Source organism: Taudactylus pleione, unplaced genomic scaffold (assembly GCF_031769625.1).
Source record: "Taudactylus pleione unplaced genomic scaffold, aTauple2 ptg000006l, whole genome shotgun sequence".
In the NCBI taxonomy this organism is placed as follows: Eukaryota; Metazoa; Chordata; class Amphibia; order Anura; family Myobatrachidae; genus Taudactylus; species Taudactylus pleione.
The window spans coordinates 2,747,501-2,766,844 of NW_028284409.1; the positions used below are offsets into that span (position 1 = coordinate 2,747,501).

At 41.7% G+C, this 19,344-nt stretch overlaps 1 protein-coding gene across 7 annotated transcripts in view; it reads left to right on the forward strand.

Annotated features, from left to right (window-relative positions):
- The window catches only part of PTPRK (protein tyrosine phosphatase receptor type K), a 437,401-nt gene that overhangs the window by 200,294 nt on the left and 217,763 nt on the right, over nt 1–19,344 (forward strand). For all 7 annotated transcript variants that reach the window (XM_088452079.1, XM_088452101.1, XM_088452086.1 and 4 more), the window contains exon 7: nt 12,747–13,040. In XM_088452079.1, the coding sequence (XP_088308205.1) occupies nt 12,747–13,040 (294 nt within the window). The remainder of the gene's footprint in view (nt 1–12,746; nt 13,041–19,344) is intronic.

Here is a 19,344-nt window from a genome sequence, read left to right on the forward strand (position 1 = left end):
GTTCTTTGCCTCAGCCCCCTGAAACATTGACTCCAATATTGAATTAAGTATTTGCAAAAAAAAATAAAAATGTATTTTTTTTTTAATCTCTCCAATTTTCATTAGCAGTGAACTTGATAATGAAGAAACGTACATGCAGCATACAGGTTATTTGAAGATATTCGCTATTTAAAAGTGCTTTACTTCCCTTTATATTTGTAAACATGGGTAACAACTGAATGTTACTCTTTTCCGATGTACATTTAAATTTTGGTCCCTAACTAAAGTTTAGCTGGTCCACAGTGACCAGTGTAGCTTGCAGAATAGAATTCCTGTTAGACTTTAAGACTTTGACGTACATATTTTTATTATGGAAATAATAAGATAATTACAGTAATCATTGATTCTTAATACATCTTTATATAATGTCTTTTGAAATGTTACAGAACAAATCGTAATCTCTGATGTAAATAAAAAAAAAAAAGCTACTTAATTCTCAGAATGAAATAACTTATAAATGATGGTCCCTGTGCTATTGCATTATACTGGTAAATACACGAGAAAACAAGGCAAGGAGCTCAGACTGGCTATTGTTTGACTTCTGTGGTCATCAGTATGCCATGCTCTCCCGTGGATTCTGCATAATAATGATGGAAAGGAAGGCATTTCAATTCTTCACAGCAACAAAAAATACATGGTGTCACTATAGTCATATATTACAAGGAATTTGAATTGGAAACGGATTCCCAGCCTGACACTGGGGCATTTTGATCATTTTGATTTATTAAACTTTTTCTAACTGCATCCCGATGAAACTGAATTAATACTCTTAGTCTTGGATGTTTTATGTTAGATAAACAGTCTGGCCCCAGATAAAGCTGCTGCCATTTCTATCCTAGTGATAAACTGCAAGCTTCTCAAAGTGTATCTGAGCAGCGTAAGGACATTTTTAATACACAACTAATCAATTTGGTACATAGAGTAGACTGACTTGAAGTTACAGTTTTGTGGATTGTTCACATAATGCTTTGCAGATGCAGTAAATTAAAAATGCACTTGGAAAACCTGGTGCACAGTTAAAAAGGTGCTTTAATTTATATTAACCAATCAGGTGATTTATTTGAATATTCTAAATTATACTATAGAAATGATAGAATCTTTCTGGTATGACATGTAGCAACATTTCCCTTGCATCGGTTTAAGTGTATATTTATCAGTATAGCCATAATCAATCAAGTAACTTTACGCTGCAGCTATTGTGGTGCTAGAAAAATAGCGCTATAACCCACATTTTATATGGCCAAAAAAGGACACATTTTTTGGGTGTTAACATTGAGGTATTGCACCAGATACCCATGTATGTATACATTACTATACAGCTTGTTATATTTAGGAGCACCTAAATTGACTTATGAAGATTCATATCTATTTATACAAAATACAATGCAATAGCAAAGAAATACACAGATGATAATAAGGGGATCATGGGACAAAATGGAGGAACCCTTTTTACTAAAGAGGAACTTAAGAGTTGTGGGAGCGTCTTATGCTGGGTACACACTTAAACAATGGATTGGTCAGCAACACGATCCATGTGATGTGATGTCAGAGTCAACTGCTCCTGCGGCCAGTGTACAGGTTCGGCCGTACACACATGCAGATACCCCGATATAAGACATTGACTGTGCTGCGGGGCCAACCGGATATGTCTGTGAACAGTGACATTCAGACATATATCGTGTGTACACATCTGCCAATGCACTCATGATATATTAATCTATCGACAAGTGTCTTGGGGATCTGGCTTTCAGCACTTCCGAAGGCACTCATTTTTTTTTTGTTAGCTTTGTACAATTTGGGGTAGATCTATCATGCCTTGGAGATAAAGTGGAGTAGTTGCCCAAAGCAACCAATTAGCTTCTGTCAATTCAAAGACTGTTTTACATAAATGGCAGAAGCTGATTGGCTGCTTTGGACTTTATCGTGTGTGCGTCGGCCAGTGTATACCATTCACAGACATATTGCACAGCTGATGGCAGATTTATCTGCTCATCGTGCTGTTTTTACGTTCGGTCAAACTGCTGCAGAAGCTGCGGGAGGGGGGTGCGACACAACCGCTGGCCAACGGGACCAGTGGCCAGATGACTAGTTGTTCAGTGTGTATGAACAACCATCATCTGCAGATATATCTGGAGATCAGTTGATCTGCAGATATATATTTTAGGTGTGTACCCAGCTTAACTGTTCTTGGGAGTAACATGGTCCCTACCTTGGAAGTGCAGACAGTGAATGCACAGTTCAAGGATCAGTTAAGTAAATGACTAGCATGATCTTTTCCAAGCAGTCAGGATCCATTTGATGTATTGTGTAGTTATGACAGGAATAAAGCCTGGGAAAACATTTCTATTCGTACTACTGGTATTTTTTTTTACACAACATTTACTGTGGTCCCACTTGTACGGCAGTACTTGATTTGATATAAAGAGCTAAATTACGATACTTGGATTTATACTAACCAGTCTGATGAATACAGCAATCTATTTTTGGCACCTCTTAAAGGAAAGCGAGTAGCATGTCAAACCATTCTGTACATTGGAAATGTAATCTTATTTTTATGCATATTGCTTATTGACAGGATCTTGTAAGTGATGCTGATATGCTAGGTAATATGTTAGCTCTAGGAATCGTCTACTTGTGCTTTCTGATCATCATTGTGAAACATGATAAATGATATAACCCAGAAGGTGAAACTAAAATGATGTGGATAATTGCATTATATGTATCAATTCTGAAAGCTTTTTGTGGTATAACGGTTATTGAGAAGGAGGCTGGTGGTTTCTGGTGGAGACATTACACAGATAATTTTGAAACTAGCTCACAATGCTGACAGACTGGACAGTAGATTCCTTTTCTGATGCATTTCATTGTAAATTTATCATGACCGATATTTTGCTCAACTTGTGCACTTCTCCAAAAGCCCTTTCAAAGGCGGCTTTTCAAAAACTGCAACTTGACTATTTTGTGATTAGATCCCAAATACTTACTAGATGTCACCATGTCACCAAGAGGGCCCTGAATGTGAGAGTTTACAATCTAAAAGGGAATGGCAGACAGTCAAGGGTGACACAGATGGGGTAGACTGTGAGGAAGGAGCAGTGGATTAGGATGAGAGCTGGATGGCTTTGATGAAGAAGTGAGTTTTGAGAGCCCTTTTGATATTTAGTAGAGAGGTGAAGAGTCTGAGAGGGTGAGAGTTCCAGAGGTAGGGAGCATCACAGGCAAAATTTTGGAGACTTGTGTAAGAGGATGTAATCTGTTGGCAAGAGAGGTGGCATGCATTTGTGGAGTGAAGAAGACACTAGTTTGAAGAGAGACCAGGTCAGAAATGTAAATGGGAGAGGATTGAGTGAGGGCTTTGTAAGTAAGTGTGTGTGAGAAGCTTGAGTTGGGTTCTGAAGGGGAAGGAGCGGCAGTGTAAGGCTTCCAGGAGAGGGGAGGCAGATGTAGTATGTTTGGAGAGGAAGATGAGTATGTTTCTAAATTGTAAAGCTTTCATCGGTTTGAATTATCTGTACATTACTTTAAAAGTTTTGAAGCCTAAATTTGACTAAAAGGAGTGTCACACTTCATAGTTTCTGTAAACATGTCAGTCACTGTACAGTGAAGGGAGTTGAAACTGCCCTACGCATTGTGACCTGATACCCTATGTTACACATACCTGCAGTGTGTATAGGTTATTAGAAAACAGATCATCACAGTATACAGTATTTTCCACCGTTTATGACCTCTCTTTTATTAAAGACAAAACAAAAAATTCCATGTGCATTATTATGTCATTGATCGTTAGACTTCCGTCTGACAGCAACTCGTGTTGAATTGAGCTTTTTTTTTTTTTCTCACATGGAGGAAGTGCTTAGACATGGCCTCAAACATCTCAAAATGCATCTGCAAACAAACAGGCTTGTTTTGTAAATTTAGATAAAATAAAGAATTCAGATGTTTTGAATTGTATAGTAATTATTATAGTAATCAATGTACTTCTGTTAGATTGTCAGGTCCAGGAGGAACATGCTAAAGATCATAGGGGGAGGAACCTATGCGATTTTATTTTTGAGAACTGTTTAAAAAAATATAAAATTAAAGTCATAATATCATCCATTTGCTGACACGTGTGTGATATAATTACAAAGTATATGTGGCTTCCTTTTAGTGAAACTGTAGGTGTATTGTAATCCAACAGTGAGCTGGTGTATTTGCTAACTATGTTATTAATCTAGCTCATTTTTCTTTGCCAGTTTCTTATTTTGGCTTTAACACAAGTCGGTGCTGCAGGGGTTTCCCATTAATCCTCTCACACTATGCTGTGTGTTGTTAGCAGCTGTATAGGACAGTTGGTCATTTGCCCAGATGGAAGCTTAGAGAGTTAGCCATTAACTATTCTCGATGTATTCAGTAATATAAGTTGTTAATACCCACCAAATTTCCGTTCTGCAGTCGGTAGGATTGTATAACGTTTCTATATTCATACATATGTTGGCTGAAATATATACAGATATTTCATTGCGTTTTATAAAAACACTATAAATAATCACAATATTGTGGGTTACTTGCTTAATATTTTCTGATTTAGAACCTTCATACAATTAAACACCATACTTGACTTGTGTATGTTTTAATACAAGTCTAAAGGCCCCCATAAACCAGGTGATGTATTGTCCGATCCTGTGATTGGATCCAGTGGCGGGCTGGGCCGGAGGGCAGGGTGCCATGTGCCCCCCCGGACCGCAGCGCCATGCGGGCCGTCTGTGTGACACAGCTGCACCGCGCATGTAGCGCTGACCGGACGGAGTTCGGTCAGCGCTACACAGTTACAAACACACAGCCGCCCGCTCCGGCAGCTGTGTGTTTGTTTTGAGTGGCAGCCAATGAGAGTCTGTCAGACTCTCACTGACTGCTGCTGCGTCCACTGCAGGAGCCGCTCCATCTTCACCCTCAGCATATACGAGCGCCCATGGGAACGCCTCCGTCTGGCAGGCACGCTCCCGGCACGCCCACCAAAGGGGGCGTGCTGTCAATCAACATCGACAGCACGCCCCCTTTGGTGCGAGACCCAGAGCGATGGAGAGTCCTTCGCTCGCCGGGTCTCACGCATGCGCACGACGGAGCTCCCTCCGTCGTGCGCATTCACAGTGGGGAACATCGACCCACTTGCGAGCGTACTGCCGCTCGCGAGTGGGTCTGAATGACCCCCATAGTGTTACAGAATGCTTGTAAAAGCTTTATTTTTATTGCCAGTTTGCAACTGATCTGAGTCACTATATTAAGAAAAGTCTGTAATACTGGTTTAAAATGAAACAAAACAACATAATGTTACATGGATTTGATAACACTTAGGCCGTATTCAATTAGGTGCGAAAAAGTATCGCCAGTGACATCATTTCGCCAAGCGAAAAGTTTCCTCCGTATTCCATTCCGGAAACTTTTCGCCGCTGCTGAAACTCAATGCTTTGGAACTTGCAAAATAGTTTGGCCTATGAATAGGTGTCAAAAAAAAAGTGCAAAATTGGGGATTTGGGGTGCAAACCTCGGAAGAAACCCCGGCACCCTTGGGACAGTCACCCAAAGGTAAACTGCATCGAAAAAAGTTTAAAAATTACTTTAGATCACCCCAAAAAAGTACTTTCGTTTAGGGTGGCGAAAAGTCTAAAGTTGGGGGACAAACTTAAAAACTAGCAAAATAGACTCCAGGGGGCCCCCCAAGTATGCCCCAGGTGTTTTTAAGTTTGCAGGTGGTTTTTTAAATTTTTTTAAAACTTCACTTTAGCAACTTTAAAATATGCTAGCACCCATTTTCATGTACCCCAATTTTGCTGGGACTAGTTATTTTCAATAAAAAACACTGCTAAAATCTATTCTTCACCACTTAGGCAAAGACGCTAAATAGCAGCTATTGAGAGCATTTAAGTACCCCAAATACCTTCAGCAGGGCTATTCGGGGGAATCTATAGTGCATCTTTTGGGGGTGTGAGGCTGATTTCCCCAAATCTGACAGTACTTTTCGCATGTTACAGTTTCGCCGGGTCCCGTCTTCACTGATTTCTAATTGAATACGGGGATAAGCCGGGACGCGCGCAATACTTTCTCGCATGGAAAACCAGCGGTGACGGCGAAAAGTCTGGGATTTTTCACACCTAATTGAATATGCCCCTTAGTGACCAACACCACTGTAGAAAGTTGTAAGATTTTAGTTCACTTTTTTTCTTTTCCCTTTTTCAGGTTTTTGTGTTTCAAATAATGCTGAAAAACAAAACATGTATGTAAATGCTTCCAGATACTTTACATTAATTACACAAAACAATAAAGTATTTGTGAAGACATATATTTTAAACCAGGTAGTCCCCAATAATGGTTCAAAGTTTTTTTTTTTTTTTTTTTTTTTTATAATCGGGATTTGGTTTACAGAAGTGCTGACCTGTGATCTGTGCTGTCAAAAACATAGACCAGTGGCTGATGATGTTGGCATGCAGCTTGAAGTGTCAAAAAGGCCAATTCAATTTTGGCAATGCACTGCAGTGTACCTCTAAACTGTTGGTGAAGGCATTTCATGACATTTTTTCCTTACACCAAATAGAGAGATGCAGGAAAATTAGTGTTTATTCCCTTACCGTAATATGGGGAAGCAGTCAGGAAGCCGATGGATGGAATCCCGACTGTCCGCTTCCCGACTGTCTAATCCCGGCAAGGGGTTAAATGACAGGCGTCGAAATTCCGACGCCTGTCATTTTCCAAATGCCGGGAGCCCGACACCCGTCTTACCGATCGAAGGTAAGCCGGGGGCGGACAGCCGCGGGGGGGGGAGGGTTAGGTTTAGGGTTCCCGGTGTGGACTTAGGGTTAGCGCCCCCCCCCTCCTTCCCCGGGAGGTTAGGTTTAGGCTAGGGGAAGGGAGGGTTATGGTTAGGCACCCCTAGGAGGGATAGAGGGGTGGAATAGGTTAGTCAATACTTACCTTTCGACGATCGGGATTTTCACTGCTGCCAGGATGCTGCTGTCAGGACATGAACTGCCGGCCCTGTGGTAATATGCACAGGCAAACGCTGTGGTGACAGTTAAGTTGAATTGTCCCCTAATATTTGAAAAAAAAAATGCATGTGTTATATATTTGAATGGGGAGGGGGATTGGAACGCACACCCTAATTTTAAATGTAAGAAGAGGTGCTACCATGCCTGAAACTTGTAGTACAATGCAGGGGAGAAAGAACACCGTGCACACTCTGAGTACGAAGGACAATGATAGTCAAAGTAGTCCTGATAAACTCTACAACTAAAACGGAGTATAAATGAGGTTCTTAGTACAAGTTTGCCCATCCAAAAATTGCATGTGTGTGTATATATATATATATATATATATATATATATCTATCTGTATATATATATAACAGATTTGGTATAAAATGTTTGATGACAAATAAAAACAATGGCTCAATTTAGTTTGCATTCATATGTAAGAATATTGTTCTAATCACAAATTTGATATCATAGTTTTCTATTCATTAAAAATGAATACACAGGACAAAGCACAGAAACGAGGCTGTTATCTAAAACTTGCCTCGCAAAATCACAGTTTACACAATGCAGATTAAGATGTTTGTGTACTGTGTAAGTGATTGTTTTGCCCATAATACAAACTTTAGTGTCGTTAGCACCTTGTGCTGTGACCACATGTGTTCTGCACTCCTGCTTATTACATGAAGGGGATAATAAAATGATTGCCTCAAATCAAGGTGAGCAATGTGCCACAGTGATGCATAGTGTAGGAGATTCAGTATGCAGAAGTTTGCAGTTTCTAGTGTTAAATAATTCCAATTTCAGCACTTCAAGCGACCGGTAAGTGGCATGTCACAAAGATTAAATGCTTCCACCAGCCATGTGCATGAAAATATGGTGAATTTGTAGTTTACCACTTACGCAGTTCAAAGCCACATCTTTCTACTTAACCTCTGGAGTGCCAAAGTGCAAACGAGAAAGCCAACTCTGCTCTTCCTGTACCTTTCCTTAAAACGAATCTCATAACGTGAATTAAAATCGGCTTTAGAGGTTTGCTGAGACACTGTTGCTTGATACAAGGTTTCAATTATTTTTAATGGAAGCAACACTTTTTTTTTCATGTTCTGGGGGTATATTTCTGCAGATGCTAGTTTATTGATTAGATTATAAATATATCACAAGGCAGCATTTTATTTTCTGTGTAAGGAAATTGAATGAGTGGTTTATACCCTACTACACACAACATAGTTTGTAGGCAGAGGGAAATTACCACTGTGAATTTTTCAGAAAGAGATCATAAATCATTATTTGCCACGTGCTGACTAAACTATTTTCTGCAATGTTATTTTGTTCCAGTCAGTTCGACTAACCTGTTTAATATAATATCATTTTGACATCCCAGTGTATACATTGGTAGAACCCTGCACGAACTAGAGATTTGATCCATCATGTGTGAATCTAATTACCCGGTGACATGCAATTTGAGACCAGCTATAAAGCAGGCTCTGCCAACAATATAAAGTGACTGCAATACAATTTTATTCTGCTAAGTAGTCAGCATTATCACTTTATTCCTCTAGTGTAGTGTCGGGGAATATGTATAAGTTTTGGAGGAAAACAAAAATGATGATAAGCAAGTACAATACCATTTGGCCACTAAGGACAATAGTCCCTTGGAGTGTATGGATAATTTTTAATAAGGACACAGTGTGGCAACTCCTAGTCATGTTACTAAATGCAAAGTATAACAATTATTTATCTAAAGCTGGGCATACACAGCCAGATAAAATGTCTGTCAGACCGACAGACATTTTATCTGGCTGGCTGCCAGCCGCAGATGTCGCCGGCATACACTGTGAGAGAAATCTCAGTGTATAGCCCGACATCCGCGCTCTGCCCCCGGGGGAGGAGACATTTCCCAACACAGGAAATATCTGTCTTGTCGGCCGCGCTGGGCATACACTGCCCGATGCGGCCAACAGTTACCGGGTAAATATCGCATCGGACGGGCATGCTGGACAATCCTGCATGCCCGACCGAGCAATATTTAACCCTCAGTCGCCCGCACACACGCTACAATTGACCACATACTGTATATTTATCAATATCTTTGCATAATACATAAAAAGAATATGAGATGTCCAACATTTTCCAATTGGAGAATTACATGATTTAATTTACCAATTGTAGCAATAGATTAAAAGTAAATTTTGGTAATTTTTATAGTATTTCCAGTAGCAGAAACAGAAGTAGTTTTGTGGGAAATACTTTTGCAATGCTACATTCCCATGTCTAGGTCTAATAAAGGGATCTGCATGTTAAGGTTAATTTACAGCTTACATCTAGACCTTAAACCCACTGGTATTTGAACCCTATAAGAGGCATGCAGTGGTTATCAATGACTTTTACTTGCTTTCAAGCAGGCCAGTAGAGAACACCATGTTGACCTCATTGTGGTCTACTTGTAATAAAATTACGCAAGTTTCTATGAACATTAACATTAGAAATTTTTGCAAACAATTGAGTTTTGTTGCTCTTTTACATGAGACCTTATTCTCTTCAGCTTGTGTTTTAGAAAAGACTCAAATTATGATAGTCTAAGCTGTTGCATCCACCTCCATTTCATAATTAAAGAGATGGCAACAATTTATTTTTTAACACAGTACAATGTAGCTGTTGCACATTGCAAAAAAAAGTTAGTCCATGGACCTTGTACACAATGACTTTCATTTTGAGTATAGCCTATTAAACACACTTTGAAATATATTGTCCAAAAGAAATGATGAGAATGGACTAGCACATTTTCTGGCAAGCATTTCCTCCATGTAAAATATCATACCGCCTGCAGTGATAGAGGCACTAATGTTCAGTAAAATACAGTGGAGTTTTAGGAAATGTTCATTAAATACATACTGTACATAATACATATTCACTAAGCTGCAATGAGAACACTATCCAAACGCTCTCTTAAAAGCCACAGCTAAAAGGTTTTGTCTACAAAGGTTTTTGGTTCTTTTTATTCCAACGAGGTGTATAACCTCTTATTAGCACAAGTGGATGAAAGTAGAACAATGACAAACAATGATTTTGTAAAATTAGTAAACATGTCCACTTTGACGTCAGTGTAATGATGTAATATCCAGTTCAATGTAGATAGAAGACCAGGCGTAATATATCTAAAACTTTCCACAACAGAGTGTTAATTGGCTGGTATTAGTAATGTTGTTGTGATCTGTTTGGATCCAAGTCGACATTTAGCAGACCTTTGGGAGTTCTTGACACTTGGGTCTGTTGAGACTGATATTCATTTTTGTGTGTGTTCTAAGGAATATTAAAAATGCTACCAAACAGTTTCTTGTTGCATTACAGCCTGATTAAAATGTATGCATAATTTATAAGGACATTGAGATTTATAAATAATCACTAGTGTTTTCTCTAGGGCCTCTAAACAAAATGCATATGGTTATGATGTGATACACTTCACCTTCTACAACATTTGCATTTATACAGAATAAACTTAAGTGTGATATGATTGGCTAATTGATTCTTATGTTTAGAGCCCACTTTGTCAAGGCTCCTGTAATATAAAAGACCATTATTGTGCTACATAATTAGATGTACTTGTGTAAGGATGTGAAATTATATTCTATGCTCAACAGTATAAGCGTTGATAATGGCACAGTGGTAAAAATACTACTTTAGACATTTCTCACATTTTTGTTACAGCTATGTACGTTTATTAAAAGTTTTGAAAAAAAAAATACATTTTAGGAAATTCAGGTTACTATTTTTTTCTTCTTCTTGCTACGGTACTTAATGGCAGTCCTTAAAATTAGGGTTAGCTTCCTACTAATTAAAAATAAAAATGTCTCCTCTCCCCAAGAGTTTTTCTTACTTCTTAAGCTAGGTAGATCAGGGGGGATGCAGTTAAGATGCCGCTGGTCGAAATCCCGAACGGAAGTGTAGTGGGGTGGGTTAGGTTAAGGTACGTGTGCACCAATTGATGCGACCGGCGACCCCCCCCCCCGCCGACGGGCCAACATATCGGTCGGCCGGTACACACTAGACGATCCGGGTCCTTGACCGCCCTATATTTCGTCCTCTGCCGCATTTTGCTGCTTTGGGTCGTCAGCCACTTCGTCAGGTTGGCCTGCATGTAGGGCCGATCTGACGATGCGCTTGATGAACCCATGGGAGCGCGCATCACACAACGTAGTGGGTACACACTTAAAGAATTTAACGATTTGTCATTACAATTCGTCAGAATTGTGGCAAATTGTTTAAAAAATTGCTAAGTGTACCCACCTTATGGAGACCTTTTGTCTTAATTTCTCAATGTAAGACATTGTTGAATGGAATCAATGAATTATCATAGTTAATGTGTTTCCCTAATTTCTTATGATGGTTAGAAAATGTTTTTTTTTTTTATTTGCTCAAAGGGGCTGTTTATTACTTATTTCATGCATCCCAATATAAAGTACAATTATGTACATCATAGCATGTGCTCATCCTTTAACATACAAAGGGGAAAGTGCAATACAGCTAGTTTTTGGCCAGTTTTTAGTTTTCTAACTATGAAGGCTAAATATTGCCCTGGTGCTCATCAGTTGTTGTATTTTTTTAAGTACTATTTCTTATGTGGATTTATGCTAAATCCAAATCAATTTATCGGTGTATATTTCTAAAAGTCACTATAAAGAACACAAAGACAGTGCTTGCAGAATTTTTGCTTAAAAATTAGATTGCGGGTCACTGAGACAGTGGCACAGAGTTGCAAGATAAAGATGACAGTTAATGCTTGCCAGTTTACTGGGCACTGTTCACAGCATGCCGTGCCAGTGACTTAGATTGGGTTAGTATCAGCGAACAAGGAATTTAAGCAATCCTGTTACTAGGCTCAAACGTTTCATTTCATTCCTGTGCAATCGCTGTAGGAAAGGCTTTGCCTTGTTATAAGGACAGAAAAGCCATGGCTCAGACCATGGGGTTAGGTCGTCTTTGAACAGTCTGTTTGAAATTCATTTTCATGCTTGAAAGAGAATCTTGCAGGTTCCTGAGCTTGCTAAAAAATGAAAACCTTGTTTACTTAGCTTACTAACTCAATAGACACCATGTACACTACTGTGAAATTAAAATTGAATGAAAAAAACTATTGCAGTTTGGGATACTAAAATCATTCACAATTTGCGCAGAGGGAACAGAATTTAAGATTTTTGACAGATCCTAGAATTATTCATTAGCAATTATGACACGGTCACAGACATGAAGTTCAGACCTAGGGACAGCGCCACCCACCATACCTTCTGCTTAGCTAGCCTTGGGAATGCCTTACACAGAGCTCCCATGTTATGTGTAGCACACCGAGGATAGCTGTATGTGGACACATCTGTAGAATATTATTTATTATACTTTGTCTAGAAAAGAGATGTATACTTCCATTAGTCACAATGCACTCTGTTAATCTGAAGCATTACAATTTGGTGCACATCGTTGCAGATCTCTGCAGTTTTTGTCCGATTTTTAGCATTTAAATTAAAGGAGGTTTTCTAATGGAACATGATCCAAAATTGGAAACAGACCAGCATCTTATGAACTACAGGGTTTGGTATCGTAGATTAATAATGCTTGTACTCATGAACCATTTACATATGTATTTTATTCAAATGTGGCTAACAATTAAACTTACAGTATTTTAAGCTTGTTGATTTTATTTTTATACAGAGCCACCACGACCAATTGCCCCTCCACAGCTCCTGGGTGTTGGTCCAACATACCTTCTAATTCAGCTGAATGCTAATTCTATTATTGGAGATGGGCCTATCATTCTGAAGGAAGTAGAATATAGGATGACCACAGGAACCTGGACTGAAACACATGCAGTAAATGCACCAACCTACAAACTATGGCATCTGGATCCAGATACAGAGTATGAGATTCGGGTTTTATTAACAAGGCCGGGAGAAGGGGGCACGGGACAGCCAGGGCCTCCACTAATCACAAGGACCAAGTGTGCAGGTAAGGTTTAGCCGCTGTTTATTCTTTTGATACATATTTATGTACTGGGAGGGGGGTACCCATTTAAAAGAGCCATGTTTGCAGCAAGATTTCCAAAGTATCATGTTGCTATTTGACATGTCCGTATATACTATAGGCTCATATTGACTCTTCATTCTGGATTTATTGTAAAAAAAAATGGAATAGTTGGCTGGGATTTAAAACTGTTTGAAAAAGAGTTTAAAGGGCAGAATGCAGGGAATCCAGATCAGCTGCTACATCGCCATTGTTCCTTATACAACCATAAACCTATGAGTACACGGTACAAGGGGATTGAAAACTTTTTTGTGAAGAAATAAAGCTACCGTATATGAATTATATAAACTCTAACTTATCTTCTGAGCGCCATAGTTACTATGAAATCTTTTATCTAAAAAAGTGTTTTCTGTGATGTTATATTTGTTTTGAATACACACTTGTATAGTTTTAACTATAAACATTGGAGTAAAATGGTTATTCAGCAATACAGACTTAAAGGGGCTGTTCACATATGGACAACCCTTCCTAAAGTATCTTTTCCATTAAATATACTGGTTAGAACTCTCCCCATGAAGCTTTATTTTGTGAACCATGGACAGACAGCGCCACAGTGGAAGGAAGGCTCTTGGTAACAACATGAGACCCCTTGGTATATGTATGGGAAAGATTAGGCCCAGATTTATCAATGAGTGATATTCTTATTATCACTCGTTACTAGGGGTGTGCACCGGCCACTTTTCGTGTTTTGGATCTGGATCTTTCTTCGTGTTTTGGATCTGGATTGGTTTTGCCAAAACCACCCTTCCGTGTTTTGGGTTCTGGGTTTTGTGTTTTGGATCTGTATTTTTTTTTTTTAAAACAGCTAAAATCACAGAATTTGTGGGTTTTTCTGCTCCTATGCTATTATTAACCTCAATAACCTTAATTTCCACTCATTTCCAGTATATTCTGGACACCTCACACTAGTGTTTTTATGTCCAAAAGGTTGCACCGAGGTAGCTGGATGACTATGCTAAGCTATACGAGTAGGCGGCACAAACACGTGGCCCATCTAGGAGTGGCACTGCAGTGGCAGACAGGATGGCAGTTTGAAAAACTAGGCTGCAAACAGTACATAATGCAAAGAAAAACAAGAGGTGCAAGATGGAATTGTCCTTGGGCCCTCCCATCCACCCTTATGTTGTATAAACAGGACATGCACACTTTAACAAACCAATCATTTCAGCGCCAGGGTCTGCCACACGACTGTGGCTGAAATGATTGGTTCGTTTGGGCCCCCACAAAACAAGCTGGCAATTAATCTGTCCCTGCACAAACTGGCTCTACGGAGGCAAGATGTCGTCCTCATCCTCCTCATCCACCGATTCCTCACCCTCTTCAGTGTTGTGTACATCCTTATCCTCACAGAGTATTAACTCGTCCCCACTGGAATCCACCACCACAGGTCTCTCTGTACGTTCTGGAGGCTGGTCTCCCTGGAAGAGTTGATAATTCATTTTTATGAACATCATCTTCTCCACATTTTGTGGAAGCAACCTCCTACGCCTTTCGCTGACAAGGTTCCCGGCTGCACTAAACACTCTTTCGGAGTACACACTGGAGGTGGGGCAACTCAGGTAAAATAGAGCCAGTTTGTACAGGGGCCTCCAAATTGCCTCTTTTTCCTGCCAGTACAGGTACGGACTGTCTGACATGCCTACTTGGATGCTGTCACCGATGTAATCCTTTAACAGACAGACGCACGCTTGTTGCTGCTGCTTTGAGGATGCAGGTGCGCATACATTTCACACACAAACACAGAAAAAAAAGATTATTTTATTTTGGTTGGAGCGCACTTTGGGGGTTACACCACCCTTTAACAGAAAGACGCACGCTTGGCGCTGCTGCTTTGAGGATGCAGGTGCGGCTACTGCGCATACATTTCACACACAAACACAGAAAAAAAGATTATTTTATTTTCTTGGAGCGCACTTTGGGGGTAACACCACCCTTTAACAGACAGACACAGGCTTGTCGCTGCTGCTTTGAGGACAGTATCATATGCAGTGACAGTAGACTTGTCTGTCTGACATGTAACTGTCTGACATGCCTACTTGGATGCTGTCACCGATGTAATCCTCCACTATTCTGTCAATGGTGACAGTATCATATGCAGTGACAGTAGACATGTCAGAAATTGTTGCCAGGTCCTTCAGTCCGGACCAGATGTCCAAACTTGGTCCTGCATCACCGCCAGTGGGTTGCTTAGGATACGTAAGTTTTTTTCCTGGCAGCCCCAGTTGCTGGAGAAAATGAAGGAGGAGCTGTTGACGTGTCACGTTCTGCTTCAGCTGACAGTGTTTTCACCAGCAGGTCTTTGCACCTCTGCAGGCTTGTGTCGGCCGGAAAGAGAGACACCACATAGGCTTTAAACCTAAGATCGAGCACGGTGGCCAAAATGTAGTGGTCTGATTTCAACAGATTGACCACCCTGGAATCCTGGCAAAGCGAATGAAGGGCTTCATCCACAAGTCCCACATGCCGAGCGGAATCGCTCCGTCTTAGCTCCTCCTTTACTTTCTCCAGCTGCTTCTGCAAAAGCCTGATAAGGGGAATGACGTGACTCAAGCTGGCAGTGTCTGAACTGACTTCACGTGTGGCAAGTTCGAAGGGCTGGAGAACCTTGCACAACACGGAAATCATTCTCCACTGCGCTTGAGTTAGGTGCATACCCCCTCCTTTGCCTATGTCATAGGTGGATGTATAGGCTTGAATGGCCTTTTGCTGCTCCTCCATCCTCTGAAGCATATAGAGGGTTGAGTTCCAACGCGTCACTACCTCTTGCTTCAGGTGATGGCGGGTCAGGTTCAAGAGTGTTTGCTGGCACTCCAGTCTTCGGCACGCAGTCGCTGAATGGCGAAAGTGGCCACAAATTTTTCGGGCCACCCAAATAGTCTCCTGCACGCCCCTGTCGCTTTTCAGAAAATTCTGCACCACCAAGTTTATTGTGTGAGCAAAACAAGGGACGTGCTGGAATTTGCCCAGATGTAATGCCCGCACAATATTGGTGGCGTTGTCAGATATCACAAATCCCCAGGAGAGTCTAAGTGGGGTAAGCCACTGGGCGATGATTTCCCTCAGTTTCTCTAAGAGGTTGTCGGCGGTGTGCATCTTACTGAAACCGGTGATACACAGCGTAGCCTGCCTTGGAACGAGCTGGCGTTTCTGAGATGCTGATACCGGTGACGCTGCTGCTGTTGCTGCATAAGGTGATACATCTACCCAGTGGGCTGTCAGTCATATAGTCCTTAGTCTGCCCTGTTCCACTTGTCCACATGTCCGTGGTTAAGTGGACATTGGGTACAATGGCATTTTTCAGGACACTGAGGACACTTTTTCTGACGTTTCTGTACAGTCTCTGTATCGCCTGCCTAGTGAAGTGGAATCTAGACGGGATTTGGAACCGGGGACACACTACCTCCATCAATTGTCTAAATCCCACTGCACTAATGGCGGATACTGAACGCACGTCTAACACCAACATAGCAATCAAGGCCTCAGTTATACGTTTTGCTTCAGGATGACTGCTGTCGTACTTCATCCTCCTCGCTAAGGACTGTTGGAGGGTCAATTGTTTAGTAGAAGTAGTGGTGTTCCTACTTCCTCTCTGGGATGATGATCGACTCCCAGCAGCAGCAACAGCAGCAGCGGCAGCAGAAGGCGTAGCAATGCAGGATCCTCCGGAGGAATCCCGGATAGGAGAGTCAGTCATGCCAGTGACATGGCCTGCAGGACTACTTCCGATCCTGACTAAGGAGGAAATTGACGAGGAGGGAGTTGACGGTGTGGTTTGCAGGCGCTTGGATGCAACAGGACAACGGGATTTAGGTGTCCCTGGACTGCTTACGGTCTTAGCCAAAGTTTCTGAACTTGACAGAAACTTTTTATGAACGCGCTGCAGGTGCCGTATAAGGGAGGATGTTCCTAGGTGGTTAACGTCCCTACCCCTACTTATTTCACCTTTACATATGGTACATATGGCAAGACAGTTGTTGTCCGGATTTGGATAGAAATATTGCCAGACCAAAGAGGTGGAATGTTTGGTCTTCTGCCCAGGCATGACCGTGATGGGCTTTTTCATCCCACGGACAACAACTGTCTCCCCCGGAGCCTGATTTAAACAAACCACATCACCATCAGAATCCTCCTCGCCAACTTCCTCCTCAGCGCCAGCTACACCAGTATCCTCATCCTGTTGTACTTCAACAGTGACATCTTCAATTTGCATATCAGCAAGTGGACTGTGGGTGCTCCTTTCAGCACTTGCAGGGGGCGTGCAAATGGTGGAAAGAGCCACCTCTTCCCGTCCAGTGCTAGGAAGGTCAGGCATCGCAACCACCACCACACTTGGACTCTCCTTGGGGATTTGTGATATCTTCTTAGAACGCACAGTTCTTCGCTGTGCTTTTGCCAGCTTAACTCGTTTGATTTTTTTAGCGGGAGGAGGGCTTCCATCGTCATGTGAAGCTGAACCACTAGTCATGAACATAGGGAAAGACCTTAGCCGTTCCTTGCCACTCCGTGTCGTAAATGGCATATTGGCAAGTTAATGTTTCTCTTCAGATGGTTTAAATGTTTTTTTCACGGTCATTTTCCTGAACTTTCTCATTTGGGATTGTATGTGCCCTCTACTATGACATTGGGCATCGGCCTTTGCAGACGACGTTGATGGCATGTTATCGTCTAGGTCATGACTAGTGGCAGCAGCTTCAGCACTAGGAGGAAGTGGTTCTTGATCTTTCCCTATTTTATTTTTATCAGAGAAAGTTTGGTCCTCCATTTTTGTTATATTGATATATACGTGCGGCTAAGGCGCACACAAACACAGAAAATATTTTTTTATTTTTGTTGGAGACTAGTGCACTTTGTGGGTTACACCACCCTTTAAGAAATGAGCCAGCCGGCCCTTTACTTATGGGACACAGGCGCACGCTTGGCGCTGCTCCTTTGTTGATGCACGTGCAACCACAGTGCACACAATTCACAAACACAGAAAGAAATTTTTTATTTTGTTTGGAGTGCCCTTTGGGGGTTACAGCACCCTTTAGCGGTCAATCCAGCCGGCCCTTTATTTATGGGACACAGGTGCACGCTTGGCACTACTTTGTTGATGCACGTGCGGCTACTGCGCACACAATTCACAAACACAAAAAAATATATTTTTTTATTTTGTTTGAAGTGCCCTTTGGGGGTTACAGCACCCTTTAACGGACAAGCCAGCCGGCCTTTTACTTATGGGACACAAGCGCACGCTTGGCGCTGCTCCTTTGTTGATGCACGTGCAGCCACAGTGCACACAATTCACAAACGCAGAAAAAATATATATTTTTTTTTGCACTTGGGGGGAGCACCCCTGATGGACAGAGCACCCCCTGGACAACACTACAGCACCCTTTTAGGGCTGGGACACTGCACAGGACTTTGGAGTGGACACAGCCCCTATGGACAACTGACTGCACAACACAGTCCAGCCAGCCCCTATGGACAACAGCAGCACAGCACAGCACAACACTACACTACACAGCCCAGCCAGCCCTAACTCCCACCCTCCCTCTTCACCGAAAGGCGGGATGATGACGTTTTGCCTCGATTTCAGATCCGAGTCAGGCGGGAAAAGTCGAGCCTGACTCGGATCGGGGGGGTTCGGATTTCAGAAATCCGAACCCGCTCACCCCTACTTGCTACTAATCTTAAATCGTTACCAAAGAAGATGTTGATCAGTGGACAGCCCCTACAAGCAACTACATATTTGTTTATTGTATTCTATATATAGCCATAAAAATCATTTGATCTTCTATTACCTTAAGCTTTGGAGGCAAAGTACACTTCTGATGTTTTTGACATCATCAGTGTTTCCATTATTACAGTAATATGTCTTTGTGGTCTGCTACATACTTGCCTACTCTCCCGGGACTGCCAGGAGTCTCACGAAAATCGGGTGCCACTCCCAGCACCCCACAAGAGTAGGCAAGTCCTCCGGAATGGCTGCCTGACCCCCGCTCGCGAAAGTGGGTGGTCTGGCCGTGCGATGACATGATTTGTGCTTAATCACATCATCGTAACCCCGACCCCTGCTTTATAATGCCGGAAATATTGGCATTATAAAGCGGGGACGGGGCCTCAATGACGCTATCGCAATGGAATGCCCCCACACCACCCACTTTAGCCGCCCCCACACCTTCTGCAGCACCAACCTGCCACCGTGGAGGGTGCTGCCAGAATGTCAGTAACCATGGTCTGCTACTAT